Source organism: Hippoglossus hippoglossus, chromosome 19 (genome assembly GCF_009819705.1).
Source record: "Hippoglossus hippoglossus isolate fHipHip1 chromosome 19, fHipHip1.pri, whole genome shotgun sequence".
In the NCBI taxonomy this organism is placed as follows: domain Eukaryota; kingdom Metazoa; phylum Chordata; class Actinopteri; order Pleuronectiformes; family Pleuronectidae; genus Hippoglossus; species Hippoglossus hippoglossus.
In genome coordinates this window covers 11,318,898-11,335,081 of record NC_047169.1, presented here as the reverse complement: position 1 = coordinate 11,335,081, position 16,184 = coordinate 11,318,898, and the positions used below count along the sequence as shown (strand labels likewise).

Genomic DNA, 16,184 nt, shown 5'->3' with positions numbered 1-16,184 from the left:
AGTCATTTTTTAAAACATTGTTTATTGTGTGTTTTAGCTCATACAAAAATCAATTATGCTCAAATGCTATAAAATACAAATCCTGACTGGGGCTGTGCAGATTGACGAGCGGGATCATAGACAGTACAATATCAATGACAATATTCATCTCATGTTTCCATTAATGTATTAAAATATAATCACTCATTTACTCGGCTATCTGCATCTCCTGTGCAGACATTTCTCACTCCTCTTGCTTGTCGTTTTTCCTGGTTGTCAATAAAACTTTAGGCCTTAACTACAAGCAAATGGCCAGTCTGCCTTAGGTTTATTACGTCAACTGTTTTATGCAAAATCAAAAACATATCAGAACACAATTGAAGACATTTCCAGAAGATTACACTACACACAAGTGTAAAACGTCATATTTGCTCACTTAGTTTACATGATTATGCAGATTTTACATTTTTATAAAACATCTGGATGTATATGAAGAGCTAATAGTGCTGTGTGTGATTTCATCGGGTTAACTCAGCTTGACAGAGGTGTTAAAGCCAGTATTGACAAAAATGGAAATGATAGACATGGAACTGAGGAGGAAAATCCCCTTCACCAGGGTATTTAAAACAAACAAACAAAACAGACAGTCTGTGCATCGGTGCAGACGAGTAACAAGGCAAGCAGCACGCGGACATCGTCAGAAACGGAGCATCTCCAAGCATTTATGTTTATTTCATGGCACTTGATGTCTTGGCAATTTCAATATTATTTAAACCTTCATCTTTAGGGAATCAAACAAAGTTTTGAAATCTTTTCATATTTTGATATTTTTCAGATTGGGGATAAGTCGCTGCCTCCTGAGAACACTAACATAATTATGGCTGCACGCTGCCTCTAAGAAACGAGGAACCCGCTGAACAAATCACATGCACTTCAAAAAGGCACAGCAGAGGTTTCTGAGCCACTTCAACACAAGTGTAACATAAAATAGCTCGGCTTTTTTCTTGCCCCTCGACACAAAGCAGTTTCATAACTCGGACAACAAATACTCTTCATTCCAAAAAAACACTTCTCACATCCTTTTTTTTACCCTAATTTTCACTCTTACAAATGTAAACAGTTTGCTTTAAGTAAGCATACATAAGTGGTTACGGACGCTCATCAACGAGTTAGCTACACATAATCACATTTAAAAGACAGTCAGTGAGACTCGAGTCTGAACTGGACAAGTAGAGCATGCAGCAGCAAAGTAAAGCAGGTAGTCGACTCATTTTGAAGAATAAACGTGAGCTTAAACAAAGATTATCTTTTTTTCTTTTTTATAAAACCTGTTAAGACACTGTAGTACCAGTTGAGAGTGAAGTTCATTAAGTTGTAACGAGCTTCCTGCATAAATCAAGAGCATACATTTTTTAATTTACACGCTTTTCTACCACAGTAACAAACAAGTCAATAAAAATGACCATTTAGGACTCAAGTATTTTAACATCCCTCCCTTATATCTTCATTTTCCTTTAAAAGTAGTAACCAGCAATGTTCACAGGCAACTAAATATGATGTTTTCAAATTCAACACGGAGGCTGCCGGATTTTTATGTCAGTGTGTCACCGGTGCTATAAAGTATCACATGTCACACAGTGGGTGCAGCCACACTGTTGATCAGTGATCTCCCAGAGACCCGGAGAAGGACACTTGTGGTGCAATATTGTTTCCAAACAACCACACAATCAGTTACGCACAGGTCTGATTATTACCCCCGTCTCTCTCTCTCTGCTGAGGTCCTTCCACACACAAGCACTCCCAGACGCAGACGCACAATGATTCGAAGCCTGGATTATAGATCTGACAGTCCCTCTGCGTGTTCACTCAGCTCCATGGTGTAGTAGTCCAGAGGACGCCTGAGAAAAGTGACAAGAACATTTACAAACACACACGCACGTATACACAATCAACACATCGGATTGAAGCCTCAGTTTCCAGTCACTCACATTCAAAGTTTTCTTGGGCTATTTTGTTGATTAAGTTGTATTCTTTACCTTTAGACCGCCCTCACTCTGCCCTCGGCCTTTCTTATCAATGAGTTTTAAAAATATCTGGACACAGTTGTGATCTCTTAGTGTTTACTTGAAACTGGAAGGAAGGATGGAGAAAGGGGGAGAACCTATGACATTTTAGTGCAGATCCACATCAGAAGGGGGATCGAGGAATGTTTTGAGAATTATTAATTAAAAGAAAGAAGTAATAATTGAGAATAATTTATCGATCCTGCTGAAAATAACAGGGATGTGGTTTCATCAGGGGGCTGTTGGGCCTTGGGGGAATAAACACTCTACTGTGCGATTCCAGTAAGATTTTACACTTCATTCATACAGGGTACCCACATCTACATCTATCATGGTTGTAGACCGTATTACTTCCCGAAACTTCAAACACCTCTGAAAGCCATTAGACTTGTGCGACCACAGAGAAAAATACCATGAACAGACATTTCCTTTCACAGCCAAAGGCTTTTCTAAGAAAACCAAGAAGGGAGAATTTATCATTGTGGATTATGGAGAAATGAAGGCAATAGGCTCTATGGATAAAAACAAAAGAAACACATCCTCAGGGAGAGAAGCACTTATTTGATTCTAAATACGCTACAACATTGTGTAGGTTGAAATTCAAAACATTAGACAAGTGTTACTCATCTTGCTTTGTGAAGATTTCTAGTGAAAAAAATGGAAATTAAATGTTGTTGTCATGGTCATTGTATAAAGAGGTCTGTCTGTCATCAGTGTGCACATCCAGCCCAGCAGAGAGGGAGAGCGATAAGGAGAATGATGCAACTAACAGTGCTCACCTCCTCCTGTAGAAATATGTGAACAGAGCAGCTCCGAGTCCCAGCAGCACCAGCACTGCTATTATCAGTCCGATCTGTAAACCCAGGGTCGACGCTAAGGAGACAAATGAAAGCTCAGTTACACTTTCGGGAACATGATGATAACTTTAAAACACCACAACTCACAGATGAACAGATTTTGTTTGCTTTTGGATTCCACAAGTCCATTTGATTGTCTATTTGCAAAAATAGGCCGTGACAAGATGCAGAACACATAACACATATCAGTTACAGATTGTAAATCCATGCAGCCAACTCTGTGCAACATGGAAAATAACATGTAAGAACAGTGTTTGTGACACATTTCAACACAAAAGGCTCTAAAAGTGCCTGGTGTGTTTGAACTAAAACGCCTGTCAAGACCTAACAAAGCACCCAATAATCTATTTTTCTTTCTTTTAAAGTGGTGCAGTGCCTGTACTTAGCCCGCTGGTTTGGAACGGGCGATTTCTTTCCCCTGTGGTGATGCCACTAGCTGTTTTCTTTCTAAAACTTTTCACGGCAATTAAAGACCTGCTGCAAAACTGAAGCCTCACCGCTGTCAAAGAGCAGTTCACCTGTTTATTCACGTCACTACTGATGATGCTGCCGCCGCTGCTGCACAGCATGGTTGTCCACAGCAAAAAAGCTATTGATGAAATATAAGAATGGAGCCTATTGTTGCAGTTCTTCTGTTGCAGCCATGATGATGTCATTGAGAGATTGTACGATTACAATATGAAAAACGCTGAAAATGACCACATCTTGTTTCCTAGATGCACATCTTTGAAACTTCCATATGAAGAAATTGATGTGGTCATTTAATTGTTAATGATTTCACATACCTTCATTTCTTGTTCTTTTAAGACTTCTTACATGTAATAATTATATATCCTTATGTATTTCTCGATTCTTCTATGTGAATCATTGGCTTTACCTAAAAATGAATGACATGACAATACCCCCCTTGGGTGCTGGCTGCAGTGTAGGTCATGAGCCTCCATGTTAGTGGATGGGACATGGACCAAAGATGGTTCCTGTCATATTAGTTTAGTGTCACTCTGATGTATGTTTAAGTTTTCATTTTTCCATAACATTTTTCTGTAAATCATAGATTGTATATAGAGATGGACAATGCGTCTCGACTTCCTCCCACTATTCAGAAATGAATCGGGAAAACCTTGGATACGATGTTTTTGTATTTTGTATTATTAGAAAATTTACACAAACATCAGTGTGGTAAGAACTACCTAAAGTGACGGAAGCTTTCTTTGTATCATGTATTGACAGGACCTCGATTCTGCAGCTCCACACCACGATCACTACTGCACGGACAAATGATGCTGCAAATCAAGTCAAAAGCGCAAAATGGCGGCACCATCATTCTGGATATTTTGGTTTCATTTTTGTTCAACATGAGGAAGTTGAGACAGAGTTTCTCTTTATTAACACTTTATGTCGTATATTAAAAGGTCCATCTTAGGAAGAGGTTGTTCCCTGATTGCCATGACACTGCAGCGACACCGACTTTGAATGAGCTCATAATAATCACAAGCCGTTTTCAGACATGAACTCTGGGAAATGTACTGAGAATTGAGTCTGGACATTTTCCAGTTTGCCTTACACATGTGAAGAATGCAGCCGGAGATTGATTGTCCGTATCATTTATGTACATTTATGAGATATTTGTGTAATTTGTTCATCATCTGTCATGTGTCAGAAATGTCATCGACACACCCACTCGCTTGCTGTGATGCTTTTCAGGCATTCCAACATTCCAACATTTGCGTTCTCACTTACAGCAGCTATAATGATAATAATGAACCACTGTTCCTCCACAGCTTATCTGGCAGATTTGACCACAATGCAATCCATTATTAAATCTTTTACAAGGACATGTTTAGAAACAGACATTACATATGAAAACTATGTTACAATAGATGAGGACTCAACACCAAGGGAATTCAATGCGTTAACAAAGCCCAGAGACATTTCTGAGGTGGATTATCAGAACAGCGTACAGACTCTTAGTTGATTTGAATGCTGAGAATCTGTTCTCTTTAAAGTACTGAGAGTTGTGATAGCAGGTGTTTTGTTGTGCCGGTTAGCTCGTGATGTGTCGAGAAGGTGCTAACCTGTGCTTGTGAAACGGCCCGTGGTTGGAGAAGAACAGACGTCTCCCTGAACAGAAGAGGGATTCATGTGCGACGTCTGGGTGATGAGGGCCTTCTGATGGTCCGACAGAGCCTGGATGTTCCCCCACACTCGCAGCCAACCAGACACACAGGAGAAGTTGGCCCCTTGAACACGAACAGACAGACAAGTGTTTCATTATCTACACACAACTCTGTTCACCATCTGTTTCAAGATGTACTCTGATTCGTTCAATTGTGCGAATTGAACGAAGCCACCATCGACCGCTTGTGAGTGGGAATCTGCTGAAGTTGCTCTCATTTTCAAATCTATGCTGAAATGAAACCTCTAAACCACCATGTCACATCATGAAACCTTTTCACAGCAATTTCTTGAAGACCGAACAAAGGTCTCAGGGAAAAGGCGGTCAATGGTTACATTTAAAACTGCAAAGTGTGATGGTGTCCAGTTCAAAGTGAGTGAAAGTGCCTCACCTTGGAGATACAAGGCAGAAATGCCACAGTGACACCTCTTCTCCAGGTAGTTGGCCACATCAGCGACCCTCTTCCCCTGAATCAGACTACTGCAGTCTGTGGAAAACAGGGCAGCTGTCAACTTGCACAAATGCATATTTATCATATTATAACCGGTAGAGAAAATAAATACTGACAGAATTTCAGATTTTTGACAAACAAATGACAAAAAAGATTTGTTTAAGAATGTTTATGAGCTGGGATCGAACCAGAGACGCTGCAACCACACAATCTGCAAAACATTCAGCTCCCTCCTTATATCGTTCTCCTTAGACGCCATTCTGTTTCACATTTAATGATTATTTTAGTTTTGTTAAATGTCTGACACCTCACCTCCTGATTGCTCCTGCCAGTCACTGGACAGGGGTCCAAGGCAAAGGTCAATATGACTGGAGAAGGCGGGGCTCGGGCAGAGGTTGGTGCTGTGGGGCGTTGGGGAGGAGCTTGTCCAGGAGGAGGGGCTTCTCACCTCACAGCACGAACAGCGGCTGAGCGAGACGGCACCATCCTCCACTGACCTGCACACACATGAAACAGTACAATGTATTAAAACACATCATAATGATGACGATGAAGAAAAAGTAAGGATAACTAGAATGAAAGCATGTTTATAATCTAACTATATATATATATATATATATATATATATATATATAGTTAGATCTAAACTGCTGCTTGATAAAGTTAAATCAAATACAAAGAGTGTAACTTAATGAAAAAAACTAATGCTTGAAGAATGTCGATCAGACACAAATATTATCTGTCGTCTAGAATGCCTCAATTGTTCCAGCTGTGATTCAAATTGATATAATTCAGTGTCTGAGCGGTTTCTGAAATGAAACAAAGAACAAACAGACTCTTCGAGATTAAAAAATAATATTTTTGTTGAGCCGAATCAAATATATATATATATATATATATATATATATATATATATATATATATATATATACGGCTGTATTTTATTTAGCTGCTTAAGGCTCCTGGTATTGGCTCATTGCCATTGGGGTCACTGTAAAAGCAATGAACCAACATCGCTGTTATTAGTAACACATGTGCCTTTTCTCTTAAGCTTGTATAGTACACGGTGGTAAAACTAAGGTCGTTTAACCTAATAACTGGTTTCTGCTGTATTGTTTAAGGCCCTAATAACATAGCAGGGGGCCAATAATCGACTTAGATCTCTAATGTAAGAAGTAATCACAGATAGACAGTGGATTAAGCCGGGTCTCTTTTTTCCTTAGTGGCCTCACTTAACTGTGACTGAAGCAAACTTTAATATCACAACCCTGTCAGAATCCCTACTACATTGAATGATTATAGAATGGGGGACAGTTTTAATTTGTCTTTTTTATCAAACTCTCACACCGCCCTAACCCGCCCTAGTTCACCTTAGCAGTGGAGGTTACCATGGTAATCTTCTCTTTTTTTAAAGTGAACCAGTTGTGATCATAAAGCACATCAGGGCCCATGCAGGTATCTTGATCAGGCTCTATCTGTGGCCTGGACCCACTTAAGATTAATAGATAAAGGCCTTTAAACGGTCAGCATCTTTCGATTGGTTTAAAGAATTATCAGGGGTTAAAAGTTCAATCATGTAAAACTATTTCTGTTAATTTTACTGTGTTTACCTGAGTGCTGGTATGACTTGTCTCCCTCTGGTGGTGGACAGAGAGGAGAGCAGCTGCTGGTTTTCACTGAACACGATCATGTCTCTGAGACTGGAGTTGGTCAGAGCCGTGCCAGCTCTGCAGACACTGAACAGGTCATAGCACAGGACGACCGCTCCTCGTACCGGCACCGTAGAGCCCTGCGGGAAAGTCTGATCTATGCAGGGGAGAGAGGAGTGAAGGAGCATGGTGAGAGGTGGTAGAGACGAGAGGATCCGAAAAACACAGACATGGTTGTGAAGAAGGAGATAGAAAAGATTATTTTTATCTATCATCTATCATCTATCATTCAACGACAATGTCTCCCACTACCCTCACCTGCTCCAGTGACATTTCCAACAATGTAGAATCCATCCTGATCAATAGATCCAGTCAGAGGAAGGGCGATGACGGTCCCGCTGCGCTCCTGGTCAAACACAGAGAGCACCAGGCCTCGCAGGTCTGTCATGGGGGGCCCATGCAGCTCCACAAAGGCTCTCTGCTGGCTGTGATTGGTCCAGTGGCCACTGGCCACCTCACTGATGACCACACCTTCAGGGGCTGGAGGCGGGCGGGGGCAGCTGTTCTCCCTCAGAGGGGTAGGTGGAGCCACCTAGGATGACAGATGCATGTCTTTTAACAACTCTAAATACTTGTTATCAGACAGAATTAAAAAGAAGACAAAACCTCTGGTTTAGCTGCAAAACGTGGCAAACTATCCCTTTAAAAACTGTTGCGTTTTCATTATACCTTTTAAACAAAATTAATGGGTTTACGCAGGTTTTTTAAATAGACTAAAAATGTGCTTAAAAAGCTATCGACTCCTTGCCCATTGTCAGTAGTGAAGTTGCACTTTTTTGAACATGTTAGTGGGTGTTTGAGGATTTAGAGGATTTATATATGAAAGGTATTTGTTTTCCACAATGGTGTGCTTCTGCCAATCTGTAAAAGCAGAGTTTGTCAGGAACTGACTTGCTGTTAAATTTCAGCACTGTCTTTGAAATCTCTTGTCTTTGTACTCACTGAAAAAGCAGATAGGTCATGGGGGTAAAGGCCTCGACAGCGGCTGAGAGACTCATCCCCATGCAGAACTTCTGGATCCTCCAACAGAGGCAGCTGTCCCGGGGTCAGAGCGTTGCTCAGCTCCTGTGCCTCTTTATCGGAGCCTCTCTGCCTGTACACCACTGCATCCAGTAGGCCTTTAGTGGGAATCCCCCTCTGCGTGGCCGACGGTGGGCCATACGGGCTGCGGTAGAGCGCCACAGCGTCTGGCCCGTTCTGGATGGTGTTTGGAGGCAGGCGAAGCGATGGAGCCGGCACCAACCTGTCACTGCCCAGCAGAAAGTAGCCCTTAGAAGTAGTGAAGTGTCCACTCAGGCTGATCTCCCTGTAGGGTTTGTTGTTGTGTGCACTGAACAGCAATATCCAGATCCCCTGCAGCGAGACTCGGCGACCTGACGGGTGCCAAAGCTCGATGTATTCGCCATCCTCAGCTGCACCGGGTGTATCAGTGTTCAGCTCATTGATGAGGAAGTCGCTGTTCCCCCATGGTGGGAGGTGAGGCTGTGGGTCTGCACCTCCTGGAATTCCTACAGCATAAAAGAGGACGTTTGTTAGATGCGGTTAAAGGAATCAATGACATATTGGGGGATTCACTTATTTGCCTTCTTAACAAGATATGGCAATATGAGGACGCACAAGTTGGTTAGCTTAGCTTGACAATATGACTGGAAACAGGGAAAAAGCTAACTTGACTGTGTCAAAGGGTAACAAAAAAAGCCTACCAGCTCCCCTGCAGCTTACTTACACATTTTACACCCAAACCACAATTTAATTTATATAATTTTTAAAATAAGAGAATTCAAGCGTCATTCAGAAACTCACCAATACTGTGAGGGCAGATCTTTGGCCAGGGGCACTGGTTGGGCAGCCCAGGAGTTTGCGGAGCCTCCCAGAAGACACCGGGATCTCTGGGCCAGGACGCCACACCACAACGACTCAGGTCGAAACCTCCTTCTCTCAAACTGACAAAATAATGAAATCATTAAGAAACAACCCTCACAAAACAGACCCTAAGGAATCTTAGGGGATATAAGAAAGAAAAAATTAGTTTATTCCATTGTGTTGCAAATCCCAGTTTGCGGCTCAATTTTTTCATCATGAAGGATGAAACATTTTTGGCGCGTTGGGTTTTTCCAGTAAGAAAACAACACAGTGAAATTTACATAAAATTTATCAAAATTGTACATTTATCCACGATCGTGATATGTATTGTTATCTCGTCATATTGCACAGCCCTGATGGTTCTAATATTACAGTTGATTAGTGTCGGATGATAAATTCATATTTTGCATTGGGATTCTGAAACTAAGTTTAAATACTCCAGTAAATCTAGTGGTATGGTTTGTTTCAGAATAAAGTTAATTGAGCCAACATTCTCTTATGAATCATCCTGTCTTCAGTGATCACCAAACTTTTCTTCTAGTGTCAGCAGCAGTCGGACAATTTAGTTTTTTTGTAAAATATCTTCAGAACAGTTGGATGGATTGCTGTAAATTTGGTAAAAAAAATATATATCTACAGCGCCTTAAGGATGAATTGTCACTACTTCAGATTCCCTGGCTTTTCCTCTAGTGCCACCAACAGGTCAAACCTAACTAATGCTGTGATATACAGTACCTCAACATCTACAACACTGGTTGTGACGGAATTTGGTACGATTGTTGATGCCCCTTAAGGATGAACTGTAAAAACTATGGCAATCCTCCGAAACGTCCTCTAGCACAACCAACAGGTCAAAAATCTTGTTTGTCTTATATTCAGGTGATCGATGAAATAGCACTTTGCTCAAAGCACCACTGAATCTACACAGCCTCACAGAGCTGTAAGCGTAGCTGTAAATCTCTAATATTATGTATAATAATGTATAGTGTTAATGTGTGTTATGTCATATAGTGTATTGTGTTTCTTGTGTATTTTAGGGTTAGGGTTAGGGTTAGGGGGACAGTGTAAGATCTACTTCTCCACTGTGATGACACTGGCTAAACACAGGAAAAGAGCATTAGCAAAAAGGGAACAATGATCACAAGCTGATCCTTTACTTAATAGATTTCACAACATTGAAACTACCGCCTCTGTACTGTAACTGCTGAACATTACTAACACCTCTACTAACAAGTTTCATCACACAAGTGCTGATTCATTCTACCTCTTTCATGTACTCCGGTCTAATCCGTGCAGTTTTATAGGAGTGGAATAAGATCATAGTTTCTTGCCTGTTGCTGAGTTGGTACGGCTGTCTGCCCGGGATGAGAGTCTCGGTGAGGTTGGCACTTGGCTTGTTTCCGGGTCCGGCGAATACAAACGCATCTAACGGCTGAATCTGACTCAGTGGACTGCCCACAGGGAAGTCTGAGGCCCTGCCGCTGTAAACAGCTACTGCACCAGACTCATCTCCTGAGAAGAAATCATAAGAGGAAGAAAGAATTTACGATGAAACGAAAGAGAATCAATGAATAAAAATTGACCAGGAGTCAATGGTGGGCTTCCTCGTGCACTGAAAAGCTACAGTGAACGAGATCATGAGGACTCACAGCACACTGACCTTTCATGTAGTTCTTCCCTATCGTCATGGAGATCAGCCAGTTCCTGGAGGTCTCCACATTCACATCCACACTCACACTGACCCTGTCTGTTTTCCCATCCAACACCACCAGCACCAGAGGACCTGCGGCTGGGGCGTCCGTTAGCTCCACAAACCCGTCCACCTGCCCCCCTCCCAGCTTCAGCTCAGTGATGACAGGACTGGTTAGTGGGGCAGCAGGCGGGGTGCAGTTGTTTCGCTGACCTGGGGATGGCGAGGACACCTGAAAGCCCCACCTGTCTTCGGACATCAGGCACCTCTCGATTGACTCATCCCCCTCAAGTGTTGTCTCGTCCTCGACGAAGGCTGGCTCTCCAGGTGTCAGCGTCTCAGCGAGGAACTCTGCACCCCCAGTCCGGCGAGTCATGTACACGACGGCATCCACCATCCCGACAGCCGTGACGTTCATCTTCTCATTGTAGCGACCAGCAGCTGTGTGGTAGAGGACGATGGCGTCTGGGCCGTTCTGGACCGTATTGGGAGGCAGGAGGATGGCGGGTTTGGGCAGCATGTCCACTGAGCCCACCAGGAAGAAACCTCTGTCGTTTGTGCTGTGGTCTTTGAGATCCAGCACCTTGTAGGCTATATTTCCATTCCCGTTATAGAAGACAAGGGTGTAGCCGTCCAGCGAAGCCCGTTGTCCACTGGTGTGATACAGCTCCACAAACTCAGTGGTGTCCAGTCTTGGGTTGTCGGCGTTGATCTCGCTGATGATGAGGCAGGGTTCACCCCTGACTATCGCCACCACCAGGCAGAGACAGGCCACGCAGGCAAAACTCACTGCCATGGTTTACAGATCCTCTGAAAAGCCTGAACACAGGGAAATACAAAATCTCCATCAGTTACATTCCTATAGATGCAACGATCAACTGATCAATTACTGAGTTGATCAAATTCTCTGGTTCCAGCTTCTGAAGTGATAACATATGCTGGTTTTCCAAAGTCTTAAAAAGATTTAAAAAACATACTCTAACATGATTAAGTTTTAGACAGTTGTTCATTCTAATGTCAACCTGCACTGTAGCAAATTATGATTTTTAATGAATTTTCACATTTCTATAATAATTAAAAGACCAAATGATAAAACAATTCATTGAGAAAACAGCAAATAAACCAATGGTAAAAGAAAAACTCATTTACATCATACATTCCCCCGAACCGGATATAAACTGAGTATTAAAATGGGGTTTAATAATATCAAATATTCGACAACTCGAAAACTTATCGCAATATAATTGTCATCAAGAGCTACAAAACAAAAGTCCAACATCGATATGCCTCTGCATTGTGTAAGCACTGTGATGAGGTACAACACACGATTAATCTCACTCAGATTGGTAAAATGTTTTACAGTTGAGCAATTGGAGCTGATAATATCAGCCTTTCACAGATATAACACTATCAGCATTTAGGGTTGATGATAATGCGGAACAGGAAAGCAGCCTACTTCTTCAGGGAGATGACTTGATAAATATAGTGAAAGCAGTCTGCTTACTGAACAGTTTTGATAGAGGCCCGAGCGGTCACTGGGACATTGTCAGGAGACTCTTGATTTGAGGGTGACTACTTGGATGTACATGATTGTGTATATGCAATAGAATATAGTCACATACATTAATAATGCATGTATCTGAGTTTTGGGGATGTGATGTATGTTTGATGTATCCACACCACCTCAATATACTGTCACTCTCTAAGACAATTGCAGTAGATGTGCTGTATATAATGCATCACGTAGACCCTCACCCAACTGGATTGTCTTGGATTTGTGTAAATACTTTCTGTTAAATATGAAAAACAGGAAAAGAAAAAGAAACAAATATATACATTACAGATTAAAGGTTCACTGTGTAACAATTACGTGAAAGGGATCTATTGGCAGAAATTGAATGTAAAATAAACCTAATGATGTTTTTACTAGTGTGTTTCATCTAAATTGTATGAATTGTGGTTTTCTTCACGCTTTATAATTAAATACTTTACATCAGGATCGGGTCCTCTCTACGGAGGCCACCATGTTTTTTACAGTAGCCCAGACTGGACAAATTAAACAGGTTTTGAGTTGTTACGACAATTGAAGGCTTCCACAGGTTATTCATCTTTGGGGTTTATAGTTATTTGTCGGCTGATTTATCAGTATTTTATTTTGCTCCCAACAAATTTGTCATTTCCGACTAGTTTAAACAACAAAAATCTGACTTCAAACTCAAAGGAAATACTGTTGTGACATTCATCGCCTTAACGATATGGACTGATGTTAATCTTGATCTAATGTTGTGTTAACATCATGATTAGATCTAATGTTTACTGGTCACAGATCACACTCCCTGGTGGAATGAGGAAAAAAACATCACAACATGATGAATGAGTCTTCTATGAGTTTTCTTTTTTTTCTTTTCTTCGGGGGGTGACATTGGGAATGCACGTCTTCAGCATGAGTCACGAAATGTTGCGAAAGACAAAAGGGAAACTTTTGAATGAAAACAGTGAATCCGAGAAACGGAGAAACAGTGAAAGGCTTCCGCGGCGTTAAATGGACAGAAGTGCGGAGTTTGTCAGGGGTTAACGGGAGCATCTGTTGAGATTTAACCCGGTGTCATCTCCGAATAAAACACTGAACATTAGCCACAACGATGAGGCTTTAACAGGGGGCGTTGTCTTACGCAACAGTTTAAGAAAACCGCGTGAAGATGCTAACAGCACGCAGAGTTAAATTCAGCCTTGAAATCGTCTCCCGTGTCTGCACAGTTATTCCAGTCACGGTGAGGCTCCTGTGTGTGTGTGTGTGTGCATCTTTCCCGTCGAGGAATAAAACAGAGAGACCCTGTCAATGTGCCTCCTCTCAGCCCGGCTCCGGGCTCCTCCAGCGCGGCGTCACTTACCGTGTGCTGCCGCTGCTCCGTCGAACCGCTTCGGTGTCAAAAAGAAAAATGTCCACCCGTCCGCGGGGACAATGTTGTTAAAGTTAGTTTCCAGTCCTCCGCCGCTCCCCTCATTCACAAAGCAGCGCTTCTTCCTCCCGCCCCCCGGATCCCCCGGCCTGTGGGCGGTCAGACTGACGGAGGGGGATGATGCCTGTCAGGGAGGCTCCTCTGTTTTCTCCCCGGCTCAGCTCTCCCTTCGCACGGCCACAGCTGAGCGACAAACACCGGCACAGCCCCAGGAATGAGCCGCTGTGAGTATCAACACACGGAGGGACCGGGCGACATTGCTTGTACCGAACGTCTTTAGAATAATGTCAAAGCTGCTGGGCTGTGTTGTTAGAGCACTGTGTCTTTTGAGTTCATCCCCAGGGGCCTCGTAAAGACCTGAAGGGGGCCCCTGACCCCACTGTGTGAAACAGGAGAGAGGGGGTTCACATCAATGAAAGTCCCGCCCAACGCAGGTTACAGCTCCTCAGGGGCGGATCGAAGGGTTTTCTGAACTTGGGGCCACAGTTTTCACTTTTAGTTCAGAATTTGAAACATTCCTTCAGACGTTGGGGGGGGGGGGGGGGGGGGGGTCAAAGTTTATATTTGACCTGCAATGACCTGTTCAAGTTCAAAATTATACAGTCCAGACACACATCAGACCGTCTGAAGTAGTTTGTGTCACCTCCCCTCTCGCATGTCCTCTTGACCTAAAGTAAGTCAGCGATGTTAGGTTGGTTTGCTATGAAAATGAAGAACGCTAGCAAGCAAAGCCGTCCTCAGCAGACATTCATGACATCAGAGCGTCTAAGCAGCGTATTGAAGTATTTTGGGTTCTACAGCGTATAGATGGCAAATTCAAGATCAAAGGTGAAGCTGTTTGTCGTCTTTGTACCATGCGACTGCCTAATGACGAATCTGTGGGTTCACCAGTTGAGGAGGCATCACGGACGAGCGGACCAACGTGAAGTGTTCAACTTTGTTTGACTGTTCGCTCATGCGGGGGGAATGTATTGGAACAAATCGTGTGTCACGTCAAATTCGTTCAAACATGATTTCTGGAAAAAATGCCAATTGTATGTCCAACACCCGTGTACAACTTCTGATTCAACCAAAGCTTTAAACAAAGCCCCACATCACTTAATATACATGTATTTTGAAAATTGCTCCATGTTCAAGCTCATTGTGTTCTTCAAAAAAGCGTAGAAAATGAAACGTCTTCCTTTAAACCCTTTTCTGTGCAGATATGATGTCACTAGGCCGACTCCTGCAGCCATTGACCTTCCAGTTGAATAATTAAATGTAAAATTGACCACAGAAAACGTCAGTTCAGTTTTACTCAGTGGGTCAGTGGGACCAGAGTTTCACTTCTGTTCTCCATGGAACCAATATCAAAAATACAGCCATGAGATGTCTGTGGTGAGGGAGATTACAGTGTGATGAAATTGTAAAAACTCAGATTTTCCCAGTTTTTTTATAAACCACGTAGATTTGAAACTTATTTAATTGTTTTAGGAACAGTAATTTATTCATTTATTCCCTTTTTTTTACCCTGATTAACACAATCAAGCCCAAAAAATTGAATCTTTGATTAACTTTTACATAGTTCCTAGTCGTTTCTTATTCAATTGTGTTATTCTTTATGTTAAATAATTTACTTGTTTGGGTAGAGTGAGAGAGATTTTGTCACACACCCAGCCCTGTGTTGTGGATTCAGGTTGGTGTTATGTTAATATTATGTATATTGTTAGTTGAAGTGCGGGTTATTTAAGTTTATTTCCTGAAGATGATTGTTATTTCAATTCAGTTAATTATAATCAATAATCAAACAAATGTTCTCTGTTGTGGAATAATGTAATGTGTTGTGTTGTGTTATAAATATGAAATAATGTGAAAATACTGCACCTGAATGTTTGTATGAATGAAGATTTATGTGTGTTTATTGTTTTTCACACTGAGGCCCCAATCCTGACCTTCACATGAGACTAACCACTCTGTAGTCAGACAGTTTATAGGAACTGAGAGGACTTGTGAGGGGGAAGGTATTTTATTTTCAGAAAAATGCACAACATAAACTTTCAACATATACTCACAAAAGGAAGTGAAGACAGAAGTTGTGGTGTATCCCAAATTAGAAATGTGTCACATTTTTGATCAACTAACAGACAAACAAACAAGCTTTGATGAACCTCCTTGGCAGTCAACAGTATTAAACAAATACTACTGGATGGATTACCACAAAACCTGTTGGAAGAAGCCAGTAAACTTAGGTGTGGATCCGGAGGGGACGGATCATTTATATAATTCATTTATCTTCATGGAAAAAAAACAGACATATTTACTGGACTGAGATGACTGCATATATTATACATGTGGACAATTTGGGGCAGTTTGAGTGAATGTAAGGGGACTGTTGGGCCTTGGCGGAGGTATGCGCTCTACGGACTGCAACCGATTTCCACCAAACTTTGTGTATTG

General features: G+C 42.0%; 1 protein-coding gene across 1 annotated transcript; it reads right to left on the bottom strand.

The window, feature by feature from the left end:
- Nucleotides 1-2: 2 nt before the first annotated feature.
- On the bottom strand, nt 3-14,045 carry si:ch211-183d21.1. Its single transcript, XM_034570672.1, has 12 exons — nt 13,680-14,045; nt 10,759-11,607; nt 10,430-10,610; nt 9,039-9,178; nt 8,178-8,743; nt 7,494-7,767; nt 7,137-7,332; nt 5,839-6,023; nt 5,467-5,562; nt 4,975-5,139; nt 2,822-2,915; nt 3-1,877 (listed from the first exon to the last, which is right to left on the bottom strand). Exons 2-12 carry the CDS (start codon nt 11,582-11,584, stop codon nt 1,814-1,816), a joined length of 2,787 nt encoding a protein of 928 aa, XP_034426563.1. The 5' UTR covers nt 11,585-11,607; nt 13,680-14,045; the 3' UTR covers nt 3-1,813.
- Nucleotides 14,046-16,184: the final 2,139 nt, after the last annotated feature.